The sequence below is a fragment of the Camelina sativa genome, chromosome 11, assembly GCF_030686135.1.
Source record: "Camelina sativa cultivar CO46 ecotype springtype chromosome 11, ASM3068613v1".
Lineage (NCBI taxonomy): Eukaryota > Viridiplantae > Streptophyta > Magnoliopsida > Brassicales > Brassicaceae > Camelina > Camelina sativa.
This window is the reverse complement of record NC_141890.1, coordinates 28,111,205-28,131,052: the sequence shown is the minus strand read 5'-3', so window position 1 is coordinate 28,131,052 and position 19,848 is coordinate 28,111,205. Positions and strand designations below refer to the sequence as shown.

Genomic DNA, 19,848 nt, shown 5'->3' with positions numbered 1-19,848 from the left:
TTATACAAATGGACTTACCTCCTGCCACTGCACTAAGGTCACTTCACATCTCACAGAATCTTATAGAATCACATTTCATTTTCGAAAAAAAAAAATAAAAAAAAAAACTAAAATACAATCAAATCTCCTAAAAATCTCTGAAATCTTTCAAAATTCTAAAATATTAAAATCCTACCAAATCCTTAAAACGTCAAGTTGAATACCCCCTCTTATTGTTTTTTTTAAAATCCTATATGGACACCTTTAGGATTTTAGAGCTTCAACTTTTTATTAGTATAGATATAATGTCTTAAAATTTCTATGGAGGTTAAGTAATTGTAATATTTTAAAATATTCTATGAAGTTTAAATATATTTAATATTTTAACCTTTTAAAGTTTCAAAATTTCTAATATTTTAAACTTTTAAAATTTATAAATTAAAATTTTTTTAAAACCTTTTAAATGTTAAGAAATTTTTAAAATTTAAAAATTATAATATTTTGAAACCTTTTAAAAGCTAAGACTTTTAGAAGTTTCAATATTTGTAATATTTTAAACTTTTAAAAGGTTTGAAATATAATATTTGAACCTTTTAAAAAGTTTCAATATTTATAATATTTTAAACTATTAAAATTTAAAAATTATAAGATTTAAAAACTTTTTAAAAGCTAAGAACTTTTAAAAGCTTCAATATTTCTAATATTTAAACTTTTAAAATTTTAAAATATTATTATATATTTTTTTGAAACTTTTAACGTTTTAATTTGATCAATTAAAAATCCGGATCAAACCGAATAAAACTTTTAAAGTTGGACGCCTGATAAATCAAGCTTTCCTGCTCATTCGTTGTTGAAAGCATATTAATCTTATTTATACTTGTTCTGAACCATTGTCTAAAAAATTTCTAGGCGATGTGGGATATTGTACATAGTTATTTTATTTCCATAAATTTAAAATTTTTCTTTTTCTAAAAAGTTCTGGAAATTCAAAAACTGTTAATGAATGACATGTCAAATCCTGATTGATCGTTTAAAAAATATCTTAATATAGAAAATTTTGAAAATTTAAATAATGTTAATTAGTGACATATCGAATTTTGATTTGATGTTTTAAATCCTAGGTGGATAGCCTTAGGAGATTATCTTTTATTTAGTATAGATTAAAAGAGAAAATATAAATTTGAAATTAGTTACTATATTTTTGCTTTGATAGTTTATCTCGTCTTATGGGTGTCTAGTTGTGATACATTTTCTTTAATAATATTTTGAAAGTAATATGAAGAACACACTTCAAAAATGGTAGATAAATAAAAATATAAATTCTTGAATAAAATATGCAAATTGCATTTTTCATTGATCACACAGGATTTATACATTTGTGGATGATAGATATACCCTTTTTGTGATCAACCTACATCAGATATTTTGCTACTCCATTTATATATAAAATTTAGAATATCTAAAATTTGCCAAATTATTGAAACACATTTATCTCCTGTCTTCACCAACCCATAAGTCTCCTCTTAAGCTCCATCCTACAAAGACACAAACAAACCACATTGTTAAGACCAAAATCTAGGCAGAAAACGATCTTTTCCAAACTAACGATATAAACCGAAACTATATATCAATCACTAAACCATATCAGGGTTAAACCGGTTAGTTACCTCATAAGTTGGCGGTCTAGAGCACCTGTAGACATCATACCACGATTCTCATATGCCCTCCGGATAAGGTATGGAACCGCAGTATCGACTGGCCCGTATGGCATGTACTTGCTAACATTGAAGCCGGCCCTTTTCAGTCCGAAAGATAACGCATCCGACATCCCGTAAAGCTGTGCGAACTCGATCTTCCCGTTTTCTTTATCGATTCCTAGCTCACTTGCTTTCCTTGCCCCTAGTTTACCTATCATGGATCATAAACAAGAAAAAAGAAATACATTTAAGTATAACAATGTCTAGCTAGGGAAAATTATATCATTTAATCTAGGGGTGAACATACCGGAGTCAGTGTTATGCGTAGCTAAAATGACCGCAATGCCTGATCCATTGGAGGCTTTCTCCATAAGGAAACTCATACATTCATTGTAGCAATCATGTGTATCTTGAATTGTGTCGTGGACCGGTGACTTGTGACCCAAGGAATCTGCTAACTTAGCTTCACTAGACATATAAGCCCCTCTCACCAATTTAAACCCAATAGGAACTTTCATTTTCTCCGATTCTCGTAAAGCCAAATGCAATCTCTCTCCCGCATCTTTCAAATACGCTTGAATCGTGTTGTAAACAATAGGTCGATCTTTATCCGAATTGAACATGATCGCCGACCAATACGCCATGTAATCGATCGCCGGTTGGAGAATAGTGTCTTCGGCATCGATTAGTAACGGTACGTTCGATTCTTGACATCTCTGACAGACGGATTTGAGTCGTTCGTGAGCTTTCTCAAGCTCTCGTTCTTCCTCTACGGTCAGTGGTTCCGGTTCAGTGGTTGTGTGGTAGAGAGGACTTAAACCGGAGAAAACCGGGAATGAATTGAGTTTCCATGGAAGTTTGAAATTTGGGTTCTTGTATTGCCAACGGAGCAAATCACTAACTCGTTTTAAGACATCCATTGGACAAATCGCTGTGATCTTGACCACCACTGAGCTTAACTATTCAAAAACAAAAACAAAACAAAACCAATAACCGGTATAAACCGGGATTATTGTAATAAAGCGAGGAGAGAATATTCCTATGCGTGTAGTTGACAATTCAGATTGACGAATATGTCCTCATTGCGTGATTAACGTGTTAACTTGCAAGTCTGACTAGGAGACGACGTAGCTTTGATTGTTATTTCATACTTACCAAAAAAATCATAATATGTAGACAAGTCGTTATATAAAAAGAAAAGAACGAGTTATCAAAAATTAAATAAAAATCAGACGACAGCTAACAAGTTGGTGTTCCTTTTGGCTTTTTAAGGTTTTATGCCTTCTTCTCGAATCTAATTTAATTTATTCCATATTTGTTTTCTGACTAAACAGTAAAACTATACTTTATATATAGATATTTATTCTTGTTAAGGGTTTACTGGCACAAAATTGACTATCATATATAGTTGTATGCTAAAATGTTTGATCTATATTAAAATAATGGAATGGTAGCAAAAAAAAGAAAAACTAATATAAATGAAGTAATTTTTTTAGGGAAAATGGAGAAATGCATAGAAAAAGTCTAGAACGTGACATCTTTGAGACTAGAATAATAAAATAGGATTGAGAATGTCTTACGTGAGACGTAGGTAGGGTTTTAGCAGCTTCGACGGTTTCCATGAATTTCTTAATGTTGTCATCACAAGCGGCACCGTCTTCTGCGTGTTCAACGCCGTACACCAACATACCTTTAAGTCCTGTTGACTCATAAACGCTCCTCACACGTCTCGCGGCCGCGGTGGCGTCTTCACCTGCACAGAAATGTTCGTAAAACGTTCCTTTCACGATACCGAGGACCAAATCGCGTGTAAAGGTCGTCTCCATGAGTTTCGAACTCATGAGCCACGAGCCAATATCAACCATAGGGCCTATGGCCGTGGCATGAAGAACTGCGGTTGAGCGGATGAGGTTGGAGATTGGGACAGAAGCAAAGAGTCGTGATTGGTCGGAGAGATCTAGGTCAACGTCTGGTTTTGGTTGGTGGTCCAAGGAAATGATCTCCGGGATGACGGTGGTCGGAGGACCGACGGGGCTCACGGTGGAGAAACGGCGGACGAGGTTTGGTCGGAGGAAACGGTTTGCCATCGTCTGAACTTTATACAGAGTTCTGTTTTCTTTCTTCTTTTTGGTTATTTAGATTTCTCTTCTTTTTTTTCTTTTTTTCTTGACAAGCGTTTTTGTGGGTTGGGGTTTGTGTGTGTATGTGTTATTGCAACAAGTATTTATAGACACACAAAGGCTTTATGTGTGTGTTTACATATGTGGTAAACTTTGTAATAGATGTCAATATATGTTTCTATCTTTATGTCTGATTTGGATAATATCATAACATAAGTTACTTTTTCTTAAAATTGGAATACAATCCGGAAATTAATAATCAAGAATTAGAAGAGAATCTTCTCAAAATGTGAAAATTTACCTAAATTTTTGTTTGACTGGATAAGTCATTTCAGTTTTTTTTTGTTTTTCCTTTTTTATCATCTAATATGATTAATCTATATTTAAATGAAAATCTACAAACAATAAATATTATTTATTCAATTAATGTAGTTTTAATTCAATTTTGATTCTAATAAAATTGAAAATTTGAACTATTTATATCAGAACTTATTTACGTTATAATTGAAAACTTTAATTAATATAATTTGAATATAAAAATTCATATTTGAAGCAATTAAAAAGGTTAATGAAATAATTTAACCAGTTTCTTTTAAGCTCAATTTAATCGTTACATAAGAAATATAATTAGCAAATTAGATTATAATTAATATATTTGGTTAAATAAAAAAAATTGAGGCTTAGTGCTGATTATCATTTTGAAGAGAAAAACTATAAACTTTTGATAGCCAAACTTGAAGTTAGATAGCTTATTATCTTTCACATTGCAATTTGGCACACCAAAAATCACGTGGCTTTTTTGCTGTTGACGTCAACCTTACGTGTTTTTCGTTTTTTCTCCTTTTGTTGTGACATCTTCTAATTTTAATTACAATTTATGATATCAGTTAGTAGAAAGAATCTTGATAACCATAATTCTTGATCGTAGATTCCGCATTCGTTATATCAAGAAACCGTTATGAGGTTAATGCGATTAATTAATAAGATTCTGATTGATAAGAGTTACTAAACATGAAAAGTCTTCGTAGATAAGTACTATGTACTTAACAATGAAATGTGAATCAAAGATTAAATAAAACTCTTAATTAACTTTAGGGTAAAGTATAAGAGAAGAATTTCGCCGTAATTTTCTGACAGAACACAGTATTTGGTTCTGGAACAAATAAAATAAAAATAATATCTTCTATCAAGAAAAGTTGAGTCAGCGACACCAAGGATGTGACCATATGAGATGTCATTGGATAACTCCTAATTAACTAATGGATACGATTATTTAATAGAAAGAAACAAAGAAGAATTGATTTGTGTAGATTTGTCTACAAGAGTCGGTGGATGCTGAATCGGATGCAACATTCGGACCTGAACTTTTGAATCTTTGACTTTTACTCAATGGAATCTAGAGACATCAAATCATTGCATGAACTTAGCAAGATTCTCTCTAAAAAAGTAAATATTATTAGTAGATCTACTACTTTCAAATATTCTTAGTTGAAACATATATCATCAATCAAATAGTTTTAAGTTTAGAATTAAGTACTTAAAAGATCTATACTTTCAAGTTTCAAATATTCTTTTAATTTTACCTTTACAACAAGAAAACAATCGATTTGTGACAGAGAGCTGCGACGGAAATATACCCTCACAAATTTGCTATGGATTAGCGACGAATTTGCTACGAAAACGAGGACCCTTGCAAATCCTTCGCAAATTTGCGAGAGAAAATTCTGTCGTAAATTTGCGACTGAGTGGCGAGGCGAAAATAATCCCTCGCAAACCTATCGCAAGACTTTATTCGTAGCAAATTTGCGAGAAAGAGACGAGACATTTGTGAGGTTTTTAGGGTTTAAGGTTTTTAAGGTTTAGGATTTAGATTTTTTAGGGTTTAGGTTTAAATCTGAAGTGTAAACATCAAGAGAAATTTTTTTTTTGAGATGTTGAGATGTTTAAAAAAACTTTGTCGTGGAGACACGAAAGATAATATATATATAAATCAAGATGTGATGTTTAACAAGGAGTGATTTACTCATTATCATGAGACCGAGTGTTGAAGTTTTTGAACCAGTTGATTAAGTTTAAATGAATCGTTTGTATTTCTTGACCTTTTGATTAAGTAGATTTTAAAGAGGATAATTTATTTTCTAGTAATTCAGTAAATGAATTTGATTAAAAAGAGTACACACATTTGCGAGGAATTTCTTACAATCCTCGCAAATCACTCGCAAATTGCGGGGGATGTTCGATGAAACCTCGCTAATCCCACGTTACTCTCTCGCGGTTCCCTCGCAAAGATTTATATTATTTTTTATCAACATGCCAATATGGTTAGTAATGATCATTTATTGGCAAACTACAAGGATAGCATTACTAACCAACATCAAGAGACAAGAAACTTTTAAGATCAAAGAATATATTGGCATGTCAAGGAAGTTGCTAAGATGTTTAAAGAAACTTTGATGTGAAGAAACATAAGATCATATAAATGAATATGTGATGAAAAATATAGAGTCCATAGTCTAGTAATTTACCAAGCATACAAACAATGAGCTTTCCAAATCAGAGGAAAAATATGAAATAGATATTGTATCACTTACAAACGTTGTACAACTATAAGAAAACACGTTGTATTTTGCAAGCTTGTTGACCTATGTTTTGTATTTCTTTTGAGGTTTTGATTGAGTAAATTATAATGAGGAGATGTAATCACTATTACTTACCTTTTCTCTGTGCATGTTCTCGAGTTTATGAGCTTCTTCATCCATGGGCTGATCAATTTGATTAAAAAGCAAACATTTGCGAGGGATTTGCGATTGTCCCACGCGAATCCCTCGCAAAGTTTGTGTATTTTAATTGGTCATTTTGTCGTTTGTTGCGACAAATTTGCGAGGAATGTGCGATTATCCCACGCGAATCCCTCGCAAAGTTTGGTGTATTTTAATTGGTCAGTTTGTCGGCGTGTTGCGACACATTTGCGAGGGATGTGCGATTGTATCACGCTAATCCCTCGCAAAGTCTAGTGTATTTTTATTGGTCAGTTTGTCGGCTCGTAGTTAATCCATCGCAATGCCTGCGAGGGATTTGCGAGGTCACAAAATTTTTATATAAACAAACAAGCTTTGGTGTGAGCGAAGCTCAAACTCACTCTCTTCCAAACCCTAGCCGCTCAAAATCATTCTCTTCTTCGTCTTCTCCGGCAAACATAATCGGAATCCTCTCTAATTTCCCGATCTCCTTCTTCGTCTTCTCCGTCAAACTCACTCTCTTCTTCGTCTTCTCTGTGAAACCCTAATCAGAATCCTCTTTGATTTTGTCTTCTCTGTCAAACCCTAATCAGAATCCTCTTTGTCTTCTATGTGAAACCCCAATCGGTATCCTCTTTCCTGATCTCCTTCTCCGTCTTCTCCGTAAAACTCACACTCTTCTTCCACTTCTCCGTGAAACCCCAATCGGAATCATCTTCGTCTTCCCCGTCAAACCCCAATCGGAATCCTTCTCCGTCTTCTTTGTCTTCTCAGTCAAGGTATTAACCTAAACCCTAATTTTAGTTTTTTCTATTTCAATTGTTTCTATTTCAATTTTTTTAGATCTGATTAAATTTACTTTGATTTTTCTTATAGATGTTTCATGGTAACAATTACACAAGGTTCCTCTCTAATCAAGGTGTACCCGAACCCACCAGTTCCCACCGTAGACGGGGTTCTGCTGGTTCTCAGAACACAGCAGCGGTCCAAAATAACCGTCGTTCAACCTCACAACCACTGCCCTCTCATCAACTGCTGCCTACTAATGCAGATCCAGAGATTGGTATGTCTCCACCTGCTCGTTCGTCTTCTACTGGAGCTTCTTTCCGACTGAACAGTTTAACTCTGGAAGAGTTACTCGATAGTCCTGGGCGTGCAAGTTTAACGAGGCTAGATCCCCGCCGACCTCAAGGAACCCTCTAGTAATGTTTTTAATTTCATATTAGAATTCTAATGTTGATTCATATTCTTTGTTTCTCTGAATTTTGTTTGAAGGTTTGACCAAGATCCTGCTGTTACGGCTACTGTACGAAGCATTTTTGAAAGAGATTTCAAAGAGCCTCATGCCAATTCGACACAAACGCCAACTGCAGTGATTGACCGTTGGTATGAAACTTTCGCGGTAAGTCATTTTTTGTTTTCAATCTTCACATATACTTTTTTTTTTGTGGTTGACTCAGACTAATATACTTTTTTTTCTTGGAAGCAATCATATAATTGGGACAGAGCCATAAACGATAGAGTTAGGCAGGAGTTTGAAGGCAAGTTGAAGGAAAGGATATGTGATCAAGTGTCTAGGTGGAAGTTAAAGTGGAAGCGAAAAGGTGGTGATGAGGCAAAGCCACCGTGGATTGATCCTCAAGTATGGGAAGGTCTTGTTCGGTATTGGCTTGATCCCAAATTAGAAATCAAGAGCATCAACAGCCGTAATGCTCGATATCATGACCCAGATGGCACTGGAATCTTTAAACACCGCTCAGGCCAAACTTCTTTTAAACCTCGTGCTCGAAAACATGTAAGTGTAGTTATGTAAGTTTAGGCCTTCTTTTACCTTATGCACAATTATTATATGACTAATCAATTCTATTTTTCTCTAATTTCAGTCTGAGCTAACTGGTGAGTTAACTCCTGACTTTCTACGCATCTTAGAATACACTCATCGAAAACCCGATGAGTCATTTACGGATAGAAAGTCCGAGTCTATGTTCGATGAGGTGTTGTCTAAGATTCAAGAGTTGGAATATGAGCTTTGTACAGAGGATAATGGAGAGAGTGTTGGGGTGCCCATTCATATTAAAAACAAAATTTACACATCGGTAAGTTTTATATACTTTGTATGGATGCAATCGTATAGTAATGTAGAGTATTGCTTCTGCTTGGGTTGCCAATCATATAGTAATGTCGTAGTATACTTTGTAATTTAGTTATATAGTATACTCTCTTTCTTATGTTTAACTTACAAGTTCATATGTTTAACTTACAAGTTCATTTTTTGTTTTGTTCTTAGGTTGCTCCTAAGAAAAAAAAACAAGATTTTCGGGGTTGGTTCTATGCAATTTGAAGCCTCTTCTTCCAGTAGCTGTCCACCGCCTGTGTCTCCGGCTAATGGTTCGGTCATTTTGGCTCAGAAACTAGCTGCTGCTGAGGAATATATTCAGACTCAAGCGACTCAAATCCAAGAGAGTGCACAAAGGATGCATAGTTATGATGCTTATTTCGACTATCTCGCTGAAAAAGATCCTGAGTTTGCTGCAAAGTTTCGAAACCCAACAATAAACAACGCAGAAGCCAACCCAGTAGCCGGAGAAGAGGGCAACGCCGATGGAACAGGAACCAACGCCGGTAGCGGAACAGGAACCAACGACGGTAGCAGAACTGGAACCAGAAACATCATCTCTCTCTCTCTCAATCTTTTTAATTACTCTTCCTTTTATCATCTCTCTCTCTCTGAATCTTCTTAAAGACTATGTTTTGTAATGTATTTTTTGTAAAGACAAGTTAACTTTAATTTTTCAGTTTAAATTTTATTAGGAATTTCAATTCTATTCCTAATTGTAAATTGAAATTAATCTCAATTTAATTTTAATTTTATTCCTAATTCTGGATTAATTTCAATTTAAACCAGAATTAGCAAAACTAGATTTCATTTTAAAATTTGCCATGGATTCAGTTTCTCGCAAATTGCTTCAGATTTGCGAGTTAAGAGGTTTCTCGCAAACTGCTAGGGATGTGCGAGGAGAGTGGTCCTCGCAATTTGCGAGGCGTTTTGCGAGGGATACATTTCCTCGCAAAATTTGTGAGGGATTTGCGATATATTTAATTTGCGAGATGCGATTTGCGAGGAATCGTAGCATCTCGCAAATCCCTTGCGATTGTTGATTTGCGAGGGACTTGCAATGAATTCTTCCATCGCAAATTGATTGTTTTCTTGTAGTGGTGGGTCTAAGACCCGTATATCTCCATAGACAAAAATTAAACAAATACACAATTTTCTTGACGTTTTTCCCAAATCCTGTTAAATCTATAAAAAACGATTTATAGTACTTTCATTGAAAATATGTTTAAAGCGTTTTTATAATAAAAATTAGAAAAGTGAAGAAATATATTATAAAAATATACATGTTTAAATTTTGACACATTTTAAAAATATCCATTTCACATATGACATTTTGTAATTAGTTTGACTTTTATTTATATAACTTAAAATTTAGTTATAAATTTAAAGTATATTGGAATATTAAGGGGATATATAGACCCCTCAAAGATCTTACTAATGGAGGTGCACTCCTTCCTTTGTGATAAAAGAAAAAATGCTAGAACATTAACCTTTATGATACAGAGGGAGTAATACTTATTTTTTTTCTTTTTTGAATGAATATAAAATTTATTCAACCAAAAAACAGTTTTACATTATATGCAGCCTTAAATTGAAAAATTGTTTGTGAGCAATTAAAAATATGTAACAAGCTAATTCATGTCTTGTAGATATATTATACTCAAAAACAGTTTTTTCAATTTAACAAGCAAATTAGCTTGTTACATTAATATATTTAAATTGAAAAATTGTTTTATAATATATCTACAACACATGAGTTAGCTTGTTACATATTTTTAAGGTAAGTATATTATAGTATATTCTTGAAGATATACTGTATAAAATAACTAAAACTCACGAAGTGCATCATTATGCTCTGATGACCAGATCAAAATTTGTTTTATTCATCGTCCTGATTGCTTTGATGATTGCGTTTCTGAGCTAGGAACATCTCAGCAATCTGAAAAATATGTAGCAAAAGTTAAAACTTAGAAAACAGCCTATAGTCTTGCCAATGTTAAAACATATGTACATATATATGAGTATGGTTAGGATAAGTCTTGACCTGTTCCGATGATGTTGCTTCCTCTGACTCCTTGTCATCCCTCAAACGGACTAGAATAGGAGAGCGTAGAGAAAATCCCTTGTAAGCCAAACCAAAATTGAATCACTCAAATAGGTAACAGTAAGAAATAATATACCACCAGATAGGTTCAAAAACCAAATAAGAGAATAAGTCAAATCATGTTAACCTTATAACGGTCCACAATGCCTATAGCTGCAAGATGCTCAGGGCTAATTGTCAAGTCTTGTGCGCTCACTTCCAATACCTTAATATATCAAGCATGCATATATTTTAGCTAGCTCTGGCTCACAAGATCGAATGTCAAAGCCATTACACATTTGCAGATATTAGTACAAGCAAACATAATCCTACCTCAGTGGGCTGGAACCAAACATCTGGTTTGATGCTATTGCTGCCCCTAACTCGGTAGTTTTGCTGGTTATTTGAATCATTACAATTAAGTAGAACTCAACCAAGAAACATATATGATAATACAGCCAACAAAATGTCAGAGACAAGAGTTATAAATATCCTACTTGTGGTTTAGCAATCACTTTAGAGAAAAGACGAGAAGACAACTCTTCTAGCTCGGTTTCAGAAAGTCCACTACCTAGTAGCCCAACCGTTAAAACCAAGGCATGACTAAGAGACTTGAAGAAATGAGAGTGTCAGTAAAGGACGCATCTTCCATTGACAAAATTGTTTCAAAGAGAGTATTATTTTGTTGTTAAAAATTAAAAGAGAGTATAATTGCCTGTTCTTATAGTATTTCTTCAATTTTAGCCAATTATATTTTGCAGGCTCATAGGTTGCATCCGAGTTCAATGATTTAATGACTAAACCTTCACCGCTGCAAAATTAACATCACATTAAAGATGACGGGGTGGAAAATTTATTAGAGATACAGAGAAGTGTTAGAAATATACCCAATGTCAATAGAAGCGTCCAAAAACTTTTGTATATCATCGGCATCACTAGATGTTAGAGTAGTTACAAACTGGATCTTCTTCAAATGAACCGTATAGCTTCTGCTAGAAACAAATTGCACATAAACGATTACAGAAGAAATGCTTAATTGAAACTTAAGAAAAAAAACAAATCCTTTTATGATTTACTGATATGGCTCACCTCTCAGCGAATATTAAGGTTCTCCTAATTAGTAAGTTGTTGGCCATTTAGATATAACATGTCAAAAGCAAAGATGCATACTGGAACCTTGATATCTCTCGCATTCACATTTTTGCGACCTCGGGTACTCAAATCCTAAAAAATACAAGAAATATAAAAACCTAGATAGCATCAAATAGTTAAAGTATTAACCTGTGGGAAGCAACTATTTGATAAAATAAAAATAAAACGAAAGAATTTTTTATTGTTCTTCCTGTCGAAAGCAACAACCTCACAATCCAAATAAAAGATTTCACAGACGGCTTCTTTAATCTGCATACAGAACATTACACTTATTTCAGCAGAAAGAAAAGATTGATTCTAGCTAATGCGTTCAACAAGTAACACACCAAAAGTCTACCTTGATAACGCAAGAATAACATCGGGGTACTTGTCAGTGTTTCTTTTACCATTTCTACTGTAAATTTTATATGAACCATCCTCATTCCTCCATGTAATGTATCTACAAGTAATTGATCAATAAGCCATAACATAAAATAAGTCTCCTGTAGGAATAGCTAGGCGTTCATGGGGTTTTAGACTTTTAGTTTTACCTGTGCGCGTTCAGCGTTCTCCAACATATTGGTATTCGCATGTGAAAACATTGCCCCGGAATTTATTCAGTATCTCACCTACAACTTTAATAGGTTTTGAAAGCATGGATCCAATTGGAACACCAAGTGTTAAGTTACAGTTTTTAGGAAGATTCCACACACCACCGGTTAGAAGAGCAGGAACAATCATCTCATAGTTAGGAAACACAGTGAATACTTCTTTAACAATCTTTGCAGCCTACAAGAACAGACGCAGAAGGATGAATCTATTGTTACTCACATAGCTCAGAATCATTTTTGATATATTTTTAAAAAAAACATGGACCTCTTCTGAAGAAGACTTGGAGGTGGCTTTGAGTGCTCTTGAATATAAAGAGCGGCTTGTCGCAAGGCAGCTAATACAATAGGACCTGAGAACCCTATATAATTGCAATTTCCCCTGCAATGTAATAAAGTCCATAAGGAACAGCTAGCAACAAGTACATTTGTGATGATTGATCCGCCTAATACCTGAAGTAAATGATTTAGGTAATTAGATTCACTGTCTGTTGCTGCCATGGGAAGTGCCGACATTCGATTCTTCTTCCTTTTCTTACTATCTTTTCCACTTTCCTTGCGATGATTAACACGCGATTTGGAGTTAAGACAAAGAAGGTTGATTGTAAAATACACTCATTCATAACCAAAAACGCCAATCATATATAATCGAAGACATTGGTGGCTCTATCGCAAGAGCTTAAGGGGAAAAGAGGAAACGTGACGGATAAGATTTGAAAAAAAAACTAGGGTTATGTTTATAAAGTGTGCTCTGTTTTATGCTCTAAGCTCTTTTTTTATCTTTAATGGTTGATTCGATTGGCTGGTCCTCCTGTTTTTTGATCTCTACTTTATGAATTAGTGGTGGTTTTGGCTGAACTTGACGACATGGATATGAGCTTTAATGAATTTGGCTTGCTGTTTGGGTTTAAAACATTCTGCTTTTACTTGTTTTTTTGGCTTTGAAGCCTCATTAACAGTTTGTTCAATGTCAAGTTTAGTGATCATTGTGTTGCATTGATCATCCTATTGTTCATTGTCTTCATTAGAATTCAGTGTTGTTTGTCCCAGGTCATGTTAGATTCTCGGATAGCTTGCTTAGCTGAAAAATTTGTTGGATTTCATCTGTTCCTTTGTGGGCATGAGTCTAGGAGAGACATTGTCACACACTGATCATGAGATGAGACTGGTCAATAACACAGTTTGTTCTTTTTTCCTTAAACTGATTGAGTACATTTATTAGTATCTGATGCTAAAACATTGTCTGCTAGCTATGAAGTTGTACGATTGTAACAGGAGAAGAACCCACATTTCCCAAGAGAAGATCTTATAAAACAAACTTTTGCAGTGTTACCAATGTATTGTTGAAGGATCAATTGTGTAAAATTTGAACTCGTTTTCTGGTTCCTAGATTTTCATTACAACAACCTTAATTAATTAAGGTTGGTTTCTTTTTCTTTGCATTTGTACTCCTAACTTCTCACAATTGGCTACAGTGGAACAGTCCAAGGGTATCTCAGAGGGAAAAGAGGCCTAAGAAAGACAAGGAGATATCCTATTTCTCCCTATCTGTCCTCCGAAACCAAAGCAGCAAGAGGAAGGGAAATTTAATTACCAATCACTATATCCACTCATTTATGTTTTCCAGATGATCTTTCTAATCTTAATTAGCCAAATAGTGAATTTAAAAGTTTTGCGTTCCTATTGTCATTGTCATTTCAACCATAATAATTGTTTTTCTATTGTACGTTGATTACATGAGACCACCAAAAGTCTTGGTATTCAAATTTTAAAATGTATATGTATGTTTGAGATCAAGGAAGACTTTTTAGAAAGCATAGGGTTGAACCCTGGAAGGCACCGTTTTTATAGAGAGAAAGGCACTTTCACATCTTCTTAACCCGAAATGGCTGCGGAGAGGAAAGTTAGACTTGAATCACTTAATTTTGAAATCAAGTTTAACTATGATTAAGCCAAATCCAAGTTCTAGAGTTTATCTAGAATTAACAAAATCTCCACCTCCATTAAGATTCTAGATATTTTATTTGAACTATTTAGATAATTATAATAGTATAATCTAGATATTATTGTGGAATAGTCTAGATTAAGGATTTAGATATTTTGTAATTTGGAAGCTATAAATACCTCCTCCTACTCTCATTTGTAACAAGATATTGTGAAGTTGTTCCAAGCTAAAATCAAAGTAATAAAAGTCTTACTTTCTAAAATACTCTCTCAAATACTCAAAACACTTTCTCCATCACGTCTTTTAAAACTTTAGTTTCAACACATAATAGCTTTGACCTTTTGGATCCAACTTTTATTTTCCAAGTCTTACCCCTTCAGCCTCTCCGCATAAAGGCCGAGAACTCTTCTGCGTACTAATGGCCGGAAAACTCATGCACGCTCTTCAGTATGACTCTTACGGCGGTGGCGCCGCCGGTTTGAAGGTTGAGTCTTTTTTTTTCGTCCCTCTAAGCTGATATTTAATTTTTGAGCTTATTTGATATGTTCTCAGCATGTCCAAGTCCCGGTACCATCACCAAAGGACAACGAGGTTTTGCTAAAAGTAGAAGCTACTAGTATAAACCCTATCGATTGGAAAATTCAAAAAGGGACGGTTCGGCCTTTTCTGCCCCGCAAGTTCCCTTTCATTCCTGGTATTTAAATATTGCTTTGATGGATTATCTATCAGTATATATAAAAGAAGAGTTTGGCTTTTTAATAATTGATAGTTTGTACCTTGAACAGCTACTGATGTTGCTGGAGAGGTCGTTGAGGTTGGAACAGGAGTCAAGAATTTAAAGGCAGGTGACAAAGTTGTTGCCATTCTCAGTCATCCGGTAAGAATTTTTATCTTTTGTACAAACCAATAGGTATAGTCGCTTACTCCAATTAGCTTTAAACATGAAAAGTAATTGGTTTATGTACTTGTTTTCAGACTGGAGGTGGACTTGCTGAATTCGTAGTTGCAAATAAGAAACTGACCGTCAAAAGGCCCCACGAAGTGGGATCAGCTGAAGCAGCCGCTTTGCCTGTGCCAGGTCTAACTGCTCTTTATGCTCTAACTCATCATGCGGGCTTGAAACTGGATGGCACAAACAAGCAGGTGAACATACTGATCACAGCAGCATCTGGTGGGGTTGGCCACTATGCAGTCCAGTTGGCAAAGCTTGGGAAAGCTCATGTAACCGCCACATGTGGAGCCCGAAACTTAGACTTCGTCAAATCTTTAGGAGCGGACGAGGTTCTCGACTACAAGACTCCTGAGGGAGCCACCCTCATGAGTCCGTCGGGTAAAAAATACGATGCTGTGATCCACTGCGCAACTAGTATCCCGTTCCCGACATTCGAACCAAATTTGTCTACAAACGGGAAGGTGATAGATATCACGCCAGGGCCTAGTGCCATATGGACTTATGCAGTTAAGAAAGTAACCATGTCGAAGAAGCAATATGTGCCACTCTTTTTTATCCCAAAATTAGCTGAGGATTTGGAGTTTTTGGTGAATCTAGTGAAAGAAGAGAAAGTGAAGACCGTGATTGACTCGAAGCACCCTCTGAGCAAAGCCGAGGATGCTTGGGCCAAAAGTATTGATGGCCATGCTACTGGGAAGATTATAGTCGTACCATAACAATTTGCCTTCTTTGACTGTCTGTGATTGTAATTTGTCAAAGTTATAACTTCAAAGCTTGTTTACCCTTTTGAAACAATGTGGAACCAAAAATAATCGGTGTTGAAAGTGAAATGATGTTCATATGTACTAGATTAGGACGCAGTACACAGCCGATCAAGTTATTTGTAACAAAAAAAAATTAAAATTCGGATGACATAGCTTGGGAAAATGTCACAAATAAAATTTGTAGCAAATATTTGCCACTATTTGTTACTAATTAGTGACAAAATTAAAATAAAAAAAAATTTGTAACAAAATTGTAGCCATTTGTAACAAAATTGTAGCCATTTGTAACAAATAGTGACAACCGTAAAGTTTGTGGTAATTTGCTACTAATAAGTAACCATATTTTTGTGACAAATATAATCACTATTTAGGAGCGTGACTAAATTTGTAATAATTAGTTACTAATTATTTTTTAGTAATTAGCTATAAATATAATCAATATTGTCTATCATAACAAAATGTGTAATAATTAGTAACTAATTATTCTTACAAATTATAATGTAGAAATACTTTTAATTTCAAATCCAGTAAAACTAAAAATTTAACCTCACTTTATTAAATGATGTGATAATCAATTTTTAGCATCATTTATTTTTAGTTAGTATCATTTATATTAATCTATATTAATTTTAGCATCACTTAATAAATGATGCCAAATATTTTATTAGTATCAGAAAATAGAAATGATGTTAATTATTTAGTTAACATCAATTATCAAAATGATGCTAACTTTACCATTTACATCGTTTCTCAATATAATTTTTTGTTAAATATTACTCTTTCCTTTTCACCTTCCACACTTAAAAAAAATCAGACCTAATTTTCTCTCTTCATCTCTCGAGACCCGACATCTAAACTTCATCTTGTGAAAGAAAGAAAGAAAGAGAGATTGCTTAGAAGATGTTGTGGGATTTAGATCCGTTTTGTTGCGGAATTGAGTAGCTCCGTTTAGATCTAGAGCCAACGATAGCGAGGCCATGTATATATCTCTCTCTCTTTCTCGCATCACGGCGATCCCTCTGTCAGACGAGAATTTATGGAATCCGAAGCAAACAGAGGATCCCTCTTTCTCGCATCACGTCATGTCGCCGCCGCAAACATCGGCAGAGGTAAGTCTCGCCTCTTGTTCCTTAATCCTTTCTATTTCCGCTTCGTTACCTTGTTCTAGGGATCAGAAAATATCAAATTAGTTCTTTTTGGGCTCTCATAATTGATCTCCCTCTCTATCTAGGGTTATGTAAATTTTCACAGCAATGGAGTAGTAAACCTAGAAGGTCTCTCCACAATTTCAAAGGTAAAAATAGTATCTGTTTGGTCTCATTTCTGTAAATTATAGTTGGTTGTGATATCACATAATAGCTTCTCTTCGATCTATCTAGTTATGAAGTGTTGAAGAGAATCTCAGGAGGTGATTGACCGGTTTGATAGAAAGAAACTTGAGGAACTGAGTGGGTAGGCCATTTGTTAATTGCTAGACTATGTGTCACTTTTAGTTGATTACATAACTGTTTTGCACAAAAAGAATATTAGATTTGAGCTAGTCTATATTGTGATACCACATGATTTTGGTTTTAAGAAAATGAGTAAGTACATATGCATTTTACATCTATGCTTAAGTTTAAGATTATATTATAACAAAAACTTTCACTAACGTCTAAATTCTGAGTTGTAACAGGTCAGTTTGTTATCGACACTCCTCAAAAGTTGAAACAGAAAATAGAAATGGTAATTCTTCGTAGTGTTTCCTACATGATTAGTTTTAGTCTTCAGAAAATTAATGGTTGGGTGCTATATGTTTTGTGTTGTATTTAATATATCACTTTATAATGTAAGGTTGAAGCATTAGGGGAAATTGAACTCGCGACAAAGTTTTTTGTCAGTCGACCGGGGATTGCAGGTAAGTCAGTCACAGTCAGTCTATATGAAATCACTCTGTGCTGTGGTATAGTTTTCTAATGATATGACACAATTTTTTTTGCAATGGCTGCAGGATGATCCTGCAACTTAATTGTGGTTTGACGCCAGTAGGAGCCGATCAGAGGAGTTCTCTATGGTAATTTTTTGTTTTGTGAACTTCGAATGATCATATCTTCGATACTCGAGTATTTCAACATGTCTGTGTTTTAAACCTTTTGCTGTCTAGTCCTTAAAACCACAATCAGCTTGCCACAATCAGGTTGTCTACTCCTCAGTCTCTATTCCCTTTTCTTTGATTTGTATATTTATGCGTATAGCCACGGCTAAGTCACGAGAGATTGCAGGAAGAAGCTAGCCCAAAGACTCTTGTTGGATCGCAGTGCTAATGATAATCATGAGAGATGCATCCATACTAAGCTCAAGCAACAATGTAGTGGACACGTTACTTCTAAGAGGGCATGGTTAGTTTCCTTGTGTTTCTTATCTCAAAGAATTGCTTGGCCTTATTCATTTATGCTTTCCGTATCATTTACTATGTTAGCTGCCACTTATGGATTTGACATTGGCAAGAGAAAACCAATGTTTCTAGATTCTCATTACAAGTGCTATGATATTAACTTCATTGCTGGTGTTATTTTGTAGTATATATAGAGGACAAACATTGTTAAGCATAGATGGTTGAATGATTGTATAACTCAAGTAATTCTTTTCAAATCCAGATTGCCTATGTTGCCATTTCATCAAACGTTAAAGGCTTCAGGAATAACTCAAGTAATTCTTTTCAAATCCAGATTGCCTATGTTGCCATTTCATCAAACGTTAAAGGCGTCAGGAATTTGGACTTGTTTGTTCGAGGTAAAGATGGGAAGGAGAGAGCTGAACCCAAAACGTCGAGCCAGTTTATGTACTTGTCTTGCGGAGGATATGGTGTGTCTTTATGAGTGATGACCATGAATTAATCAGAGTTAGGCATATATATTTAAGACTTATGTTTTCGGTTCTTTATTGTTATCTAATTTTGTTTCAATAATTTAAATATAATTCACTAAATTATTTTTGAACTTCTTTTTAAAATAAAATTTTGTAAAATCCCTGATTTTCCACAATAGGTTTTATACAATAAGATTACTACTAAAAAAGTTCCAATCGATTTGTCACAAATAAATAGAAGCAAATTTTTTACACAATAGGCTTTTGTTACACAGATCTAGTGCCATTTTTTGTGTCTACTTGTTACAATATGGATTATCTCTTGTTGTAGTCATGAAGTTACACAATAAATGTAGTTTTTTGTAACTATTAGCCACAACTTATTTTGTTGGCATTTCTAACAATTTATCACAATTATACTGAGACAAAATTGAAGCAAATTGACACAATTTTATTTGTTGCAAATTTGTAGCAAAATTGTTACAATTTGCTATAACGCTTAATTTGCTTCAACCTTATAGACGCAAATATTTTTTTGAAACTAATTTGTAGCAAACATAAATTTGTGACAAAAATATGTAAATAGCTACAATATTTTCGGTAGCTATACAAACCAAAAACTGTAGTGTTTGTTATATTTTGTTTGTTTTTATTTTTGTTATATTTTGGTGAATCTTTTGAAATTTTTTAAAAGTTTAATTTTTAAAAATAAAGAAACAGAATAAACCAAATCTTAATACTATTAAAAGTGAAGTATATTTTGAAAATGTCTGAAATTACACTAGGGATGTCAATCGGGCTGGCCTGGCCCGACCCGGCCCGAAACCTTTAAAGCCCGTATATGTTTGAGCCCGGCCAGGCCCAGTCC

General features: G+C 34.3%; 2 protein-coding genes, 1 long non-coding RNA gene and 1 pseudogene across 22 annotated transcripts; 2 read left to right on the top strand and 2 right to left on the bottom strand.

Annotated features, from left to right (window-relative positions):
- Nucleotides 1–1,299: 1,299 nt before the first annotated feature.
- LOC104724226 (proline dehydrogenase 2, mitochondrial) lies at nucleotides 1,300–4,023 on the bottom strand. The gene is made up of 4 exons (XM_010442684.2): nucleotides 3,257–4,023; nucleotides 1,984–2,635; nucleotides 1,647–1,887; nucleotides 1,300–1,514 (listed from the first exon to the last, which is right to left on the bottom strand). The coding sequence occupies exons 1-4, from the start codon at nucleotides 3,761–3,763 to the stop codon at nucleotides 1,481–1,483; spliced, it is 1,434 nt and encodes a 477-aa protein (XP_010440986.1). The 5' UTR covers nucleotides 3,764–4,023; the 3' UTR covers nucleotides 1,300–1,480.
- A 6,506-nt stretch (nucleotides 4,024–10,529) lies between these two features.
- On the bottom strand, nucleotides 10,530–13,459 carry LOC104728325 (DNA ligase 1-like; annotated as a pseudogene).
- A 1,160-nt stretch (nucleotides 13,460–14,619) lies between these two features.
- Nucleotides 14,620–16,199, top strand: LOC104724227 (chloroplast envelope quinone oxidoreductase homolog). Its single transcript, XM_010442685.2, has 4 exons — nucleotides 14,620–14,901; nucleotides 14,970–15,111; nucleotides 15,203–15,294; nucleotides 15,393–16,199. The coding sequence occupies exons 1-4, from the start codon at nucleotides 14,836–14,838 to the stop codon at nucleotides 16,083–16,085; spliced, it is 993 nt and encodes a 330-aa protein (XP_010440987.1). The 5' UTR covers nucleotides 14,620–14,835; the 3' UTR covers nucleotides 16,086–16,199.
- Nucleotides 16,200–16,854: 655 nt separating this feature from the next.
- Nucleotides 16,855–19,139, top strand: LOC147934515 (uncharacterized). 20 transcript variants are annotated; one of them, XR_015572581.1, is made up of 10 exons: nucleotides 16,923–17,242; nucleotides 17,365–17,427; nucleotides 17,513–17,585; nucleotides 17,809–17,858; nucleotides 17,967–18,030; nucleotides 18,124–18,186; nucleotides 18,277–18,309; nucleotides 18,395–18,511; nucleotides 18,693–18,749; nucleotides 18,842–19,139. It is a non-coding gene; the product is annotated as an uncharacterized LOC147934515 (long non-coding RNA). The 20 variants fall into 20 exon arrangements; XR_015572575.1 differs by lacking the exon at nucleotides 17,513–17,585; XR_015572580.1 differs by lacking the exon at nucleotides 18,277–18,309.
- Nucleotides 19,140–19,848: the final 709 nt, after the last annotated feature.

Coding starts and splice junctions, on each gene's coding strand:
- LOC104724227 (XM_010442685.2), top strand. CDS start 14,836: ATGGCCGGAAAACTCATGCACGCTCTTCAGTATGACTCTTACGGCGGT. Junction 15,112..15,202: donor CAAGTTCCCTTTCATTCCTG/GTATTTAAATAT, acceptor TACCTTGAACAG/CTACTGATGTTGCTGGAGAG. Junction 15,295..15,392: donor TTGCCATTCTCAGTCATCCG/GTAAGAATTTTT, acceptor ACTTGTTTTCAG/ACTGGAGGTGGACTTGCTGA.
- LOC104724226 (XM_010442684.2), bottom strand. CDS start 3,763: ATGGCAAACCGTTTCCTCCGACCAAACCTCGTCCGCCGTTTCTCCACC. Junction 2,636..3,256: donor AAACCCTACCTACGTCTCAC/GTAAGACATTCT, acceptor GTTTTTGAATAG/TTAAGCTCAGTGGTGGTCAA. Junction 1,515..1,646: donor CTAGACCGCCAACTTATGAG/GTAACTAACCGG, acceptor GTGTCTTTGTAG/GATGGAGCTTAAGAGGAGAC.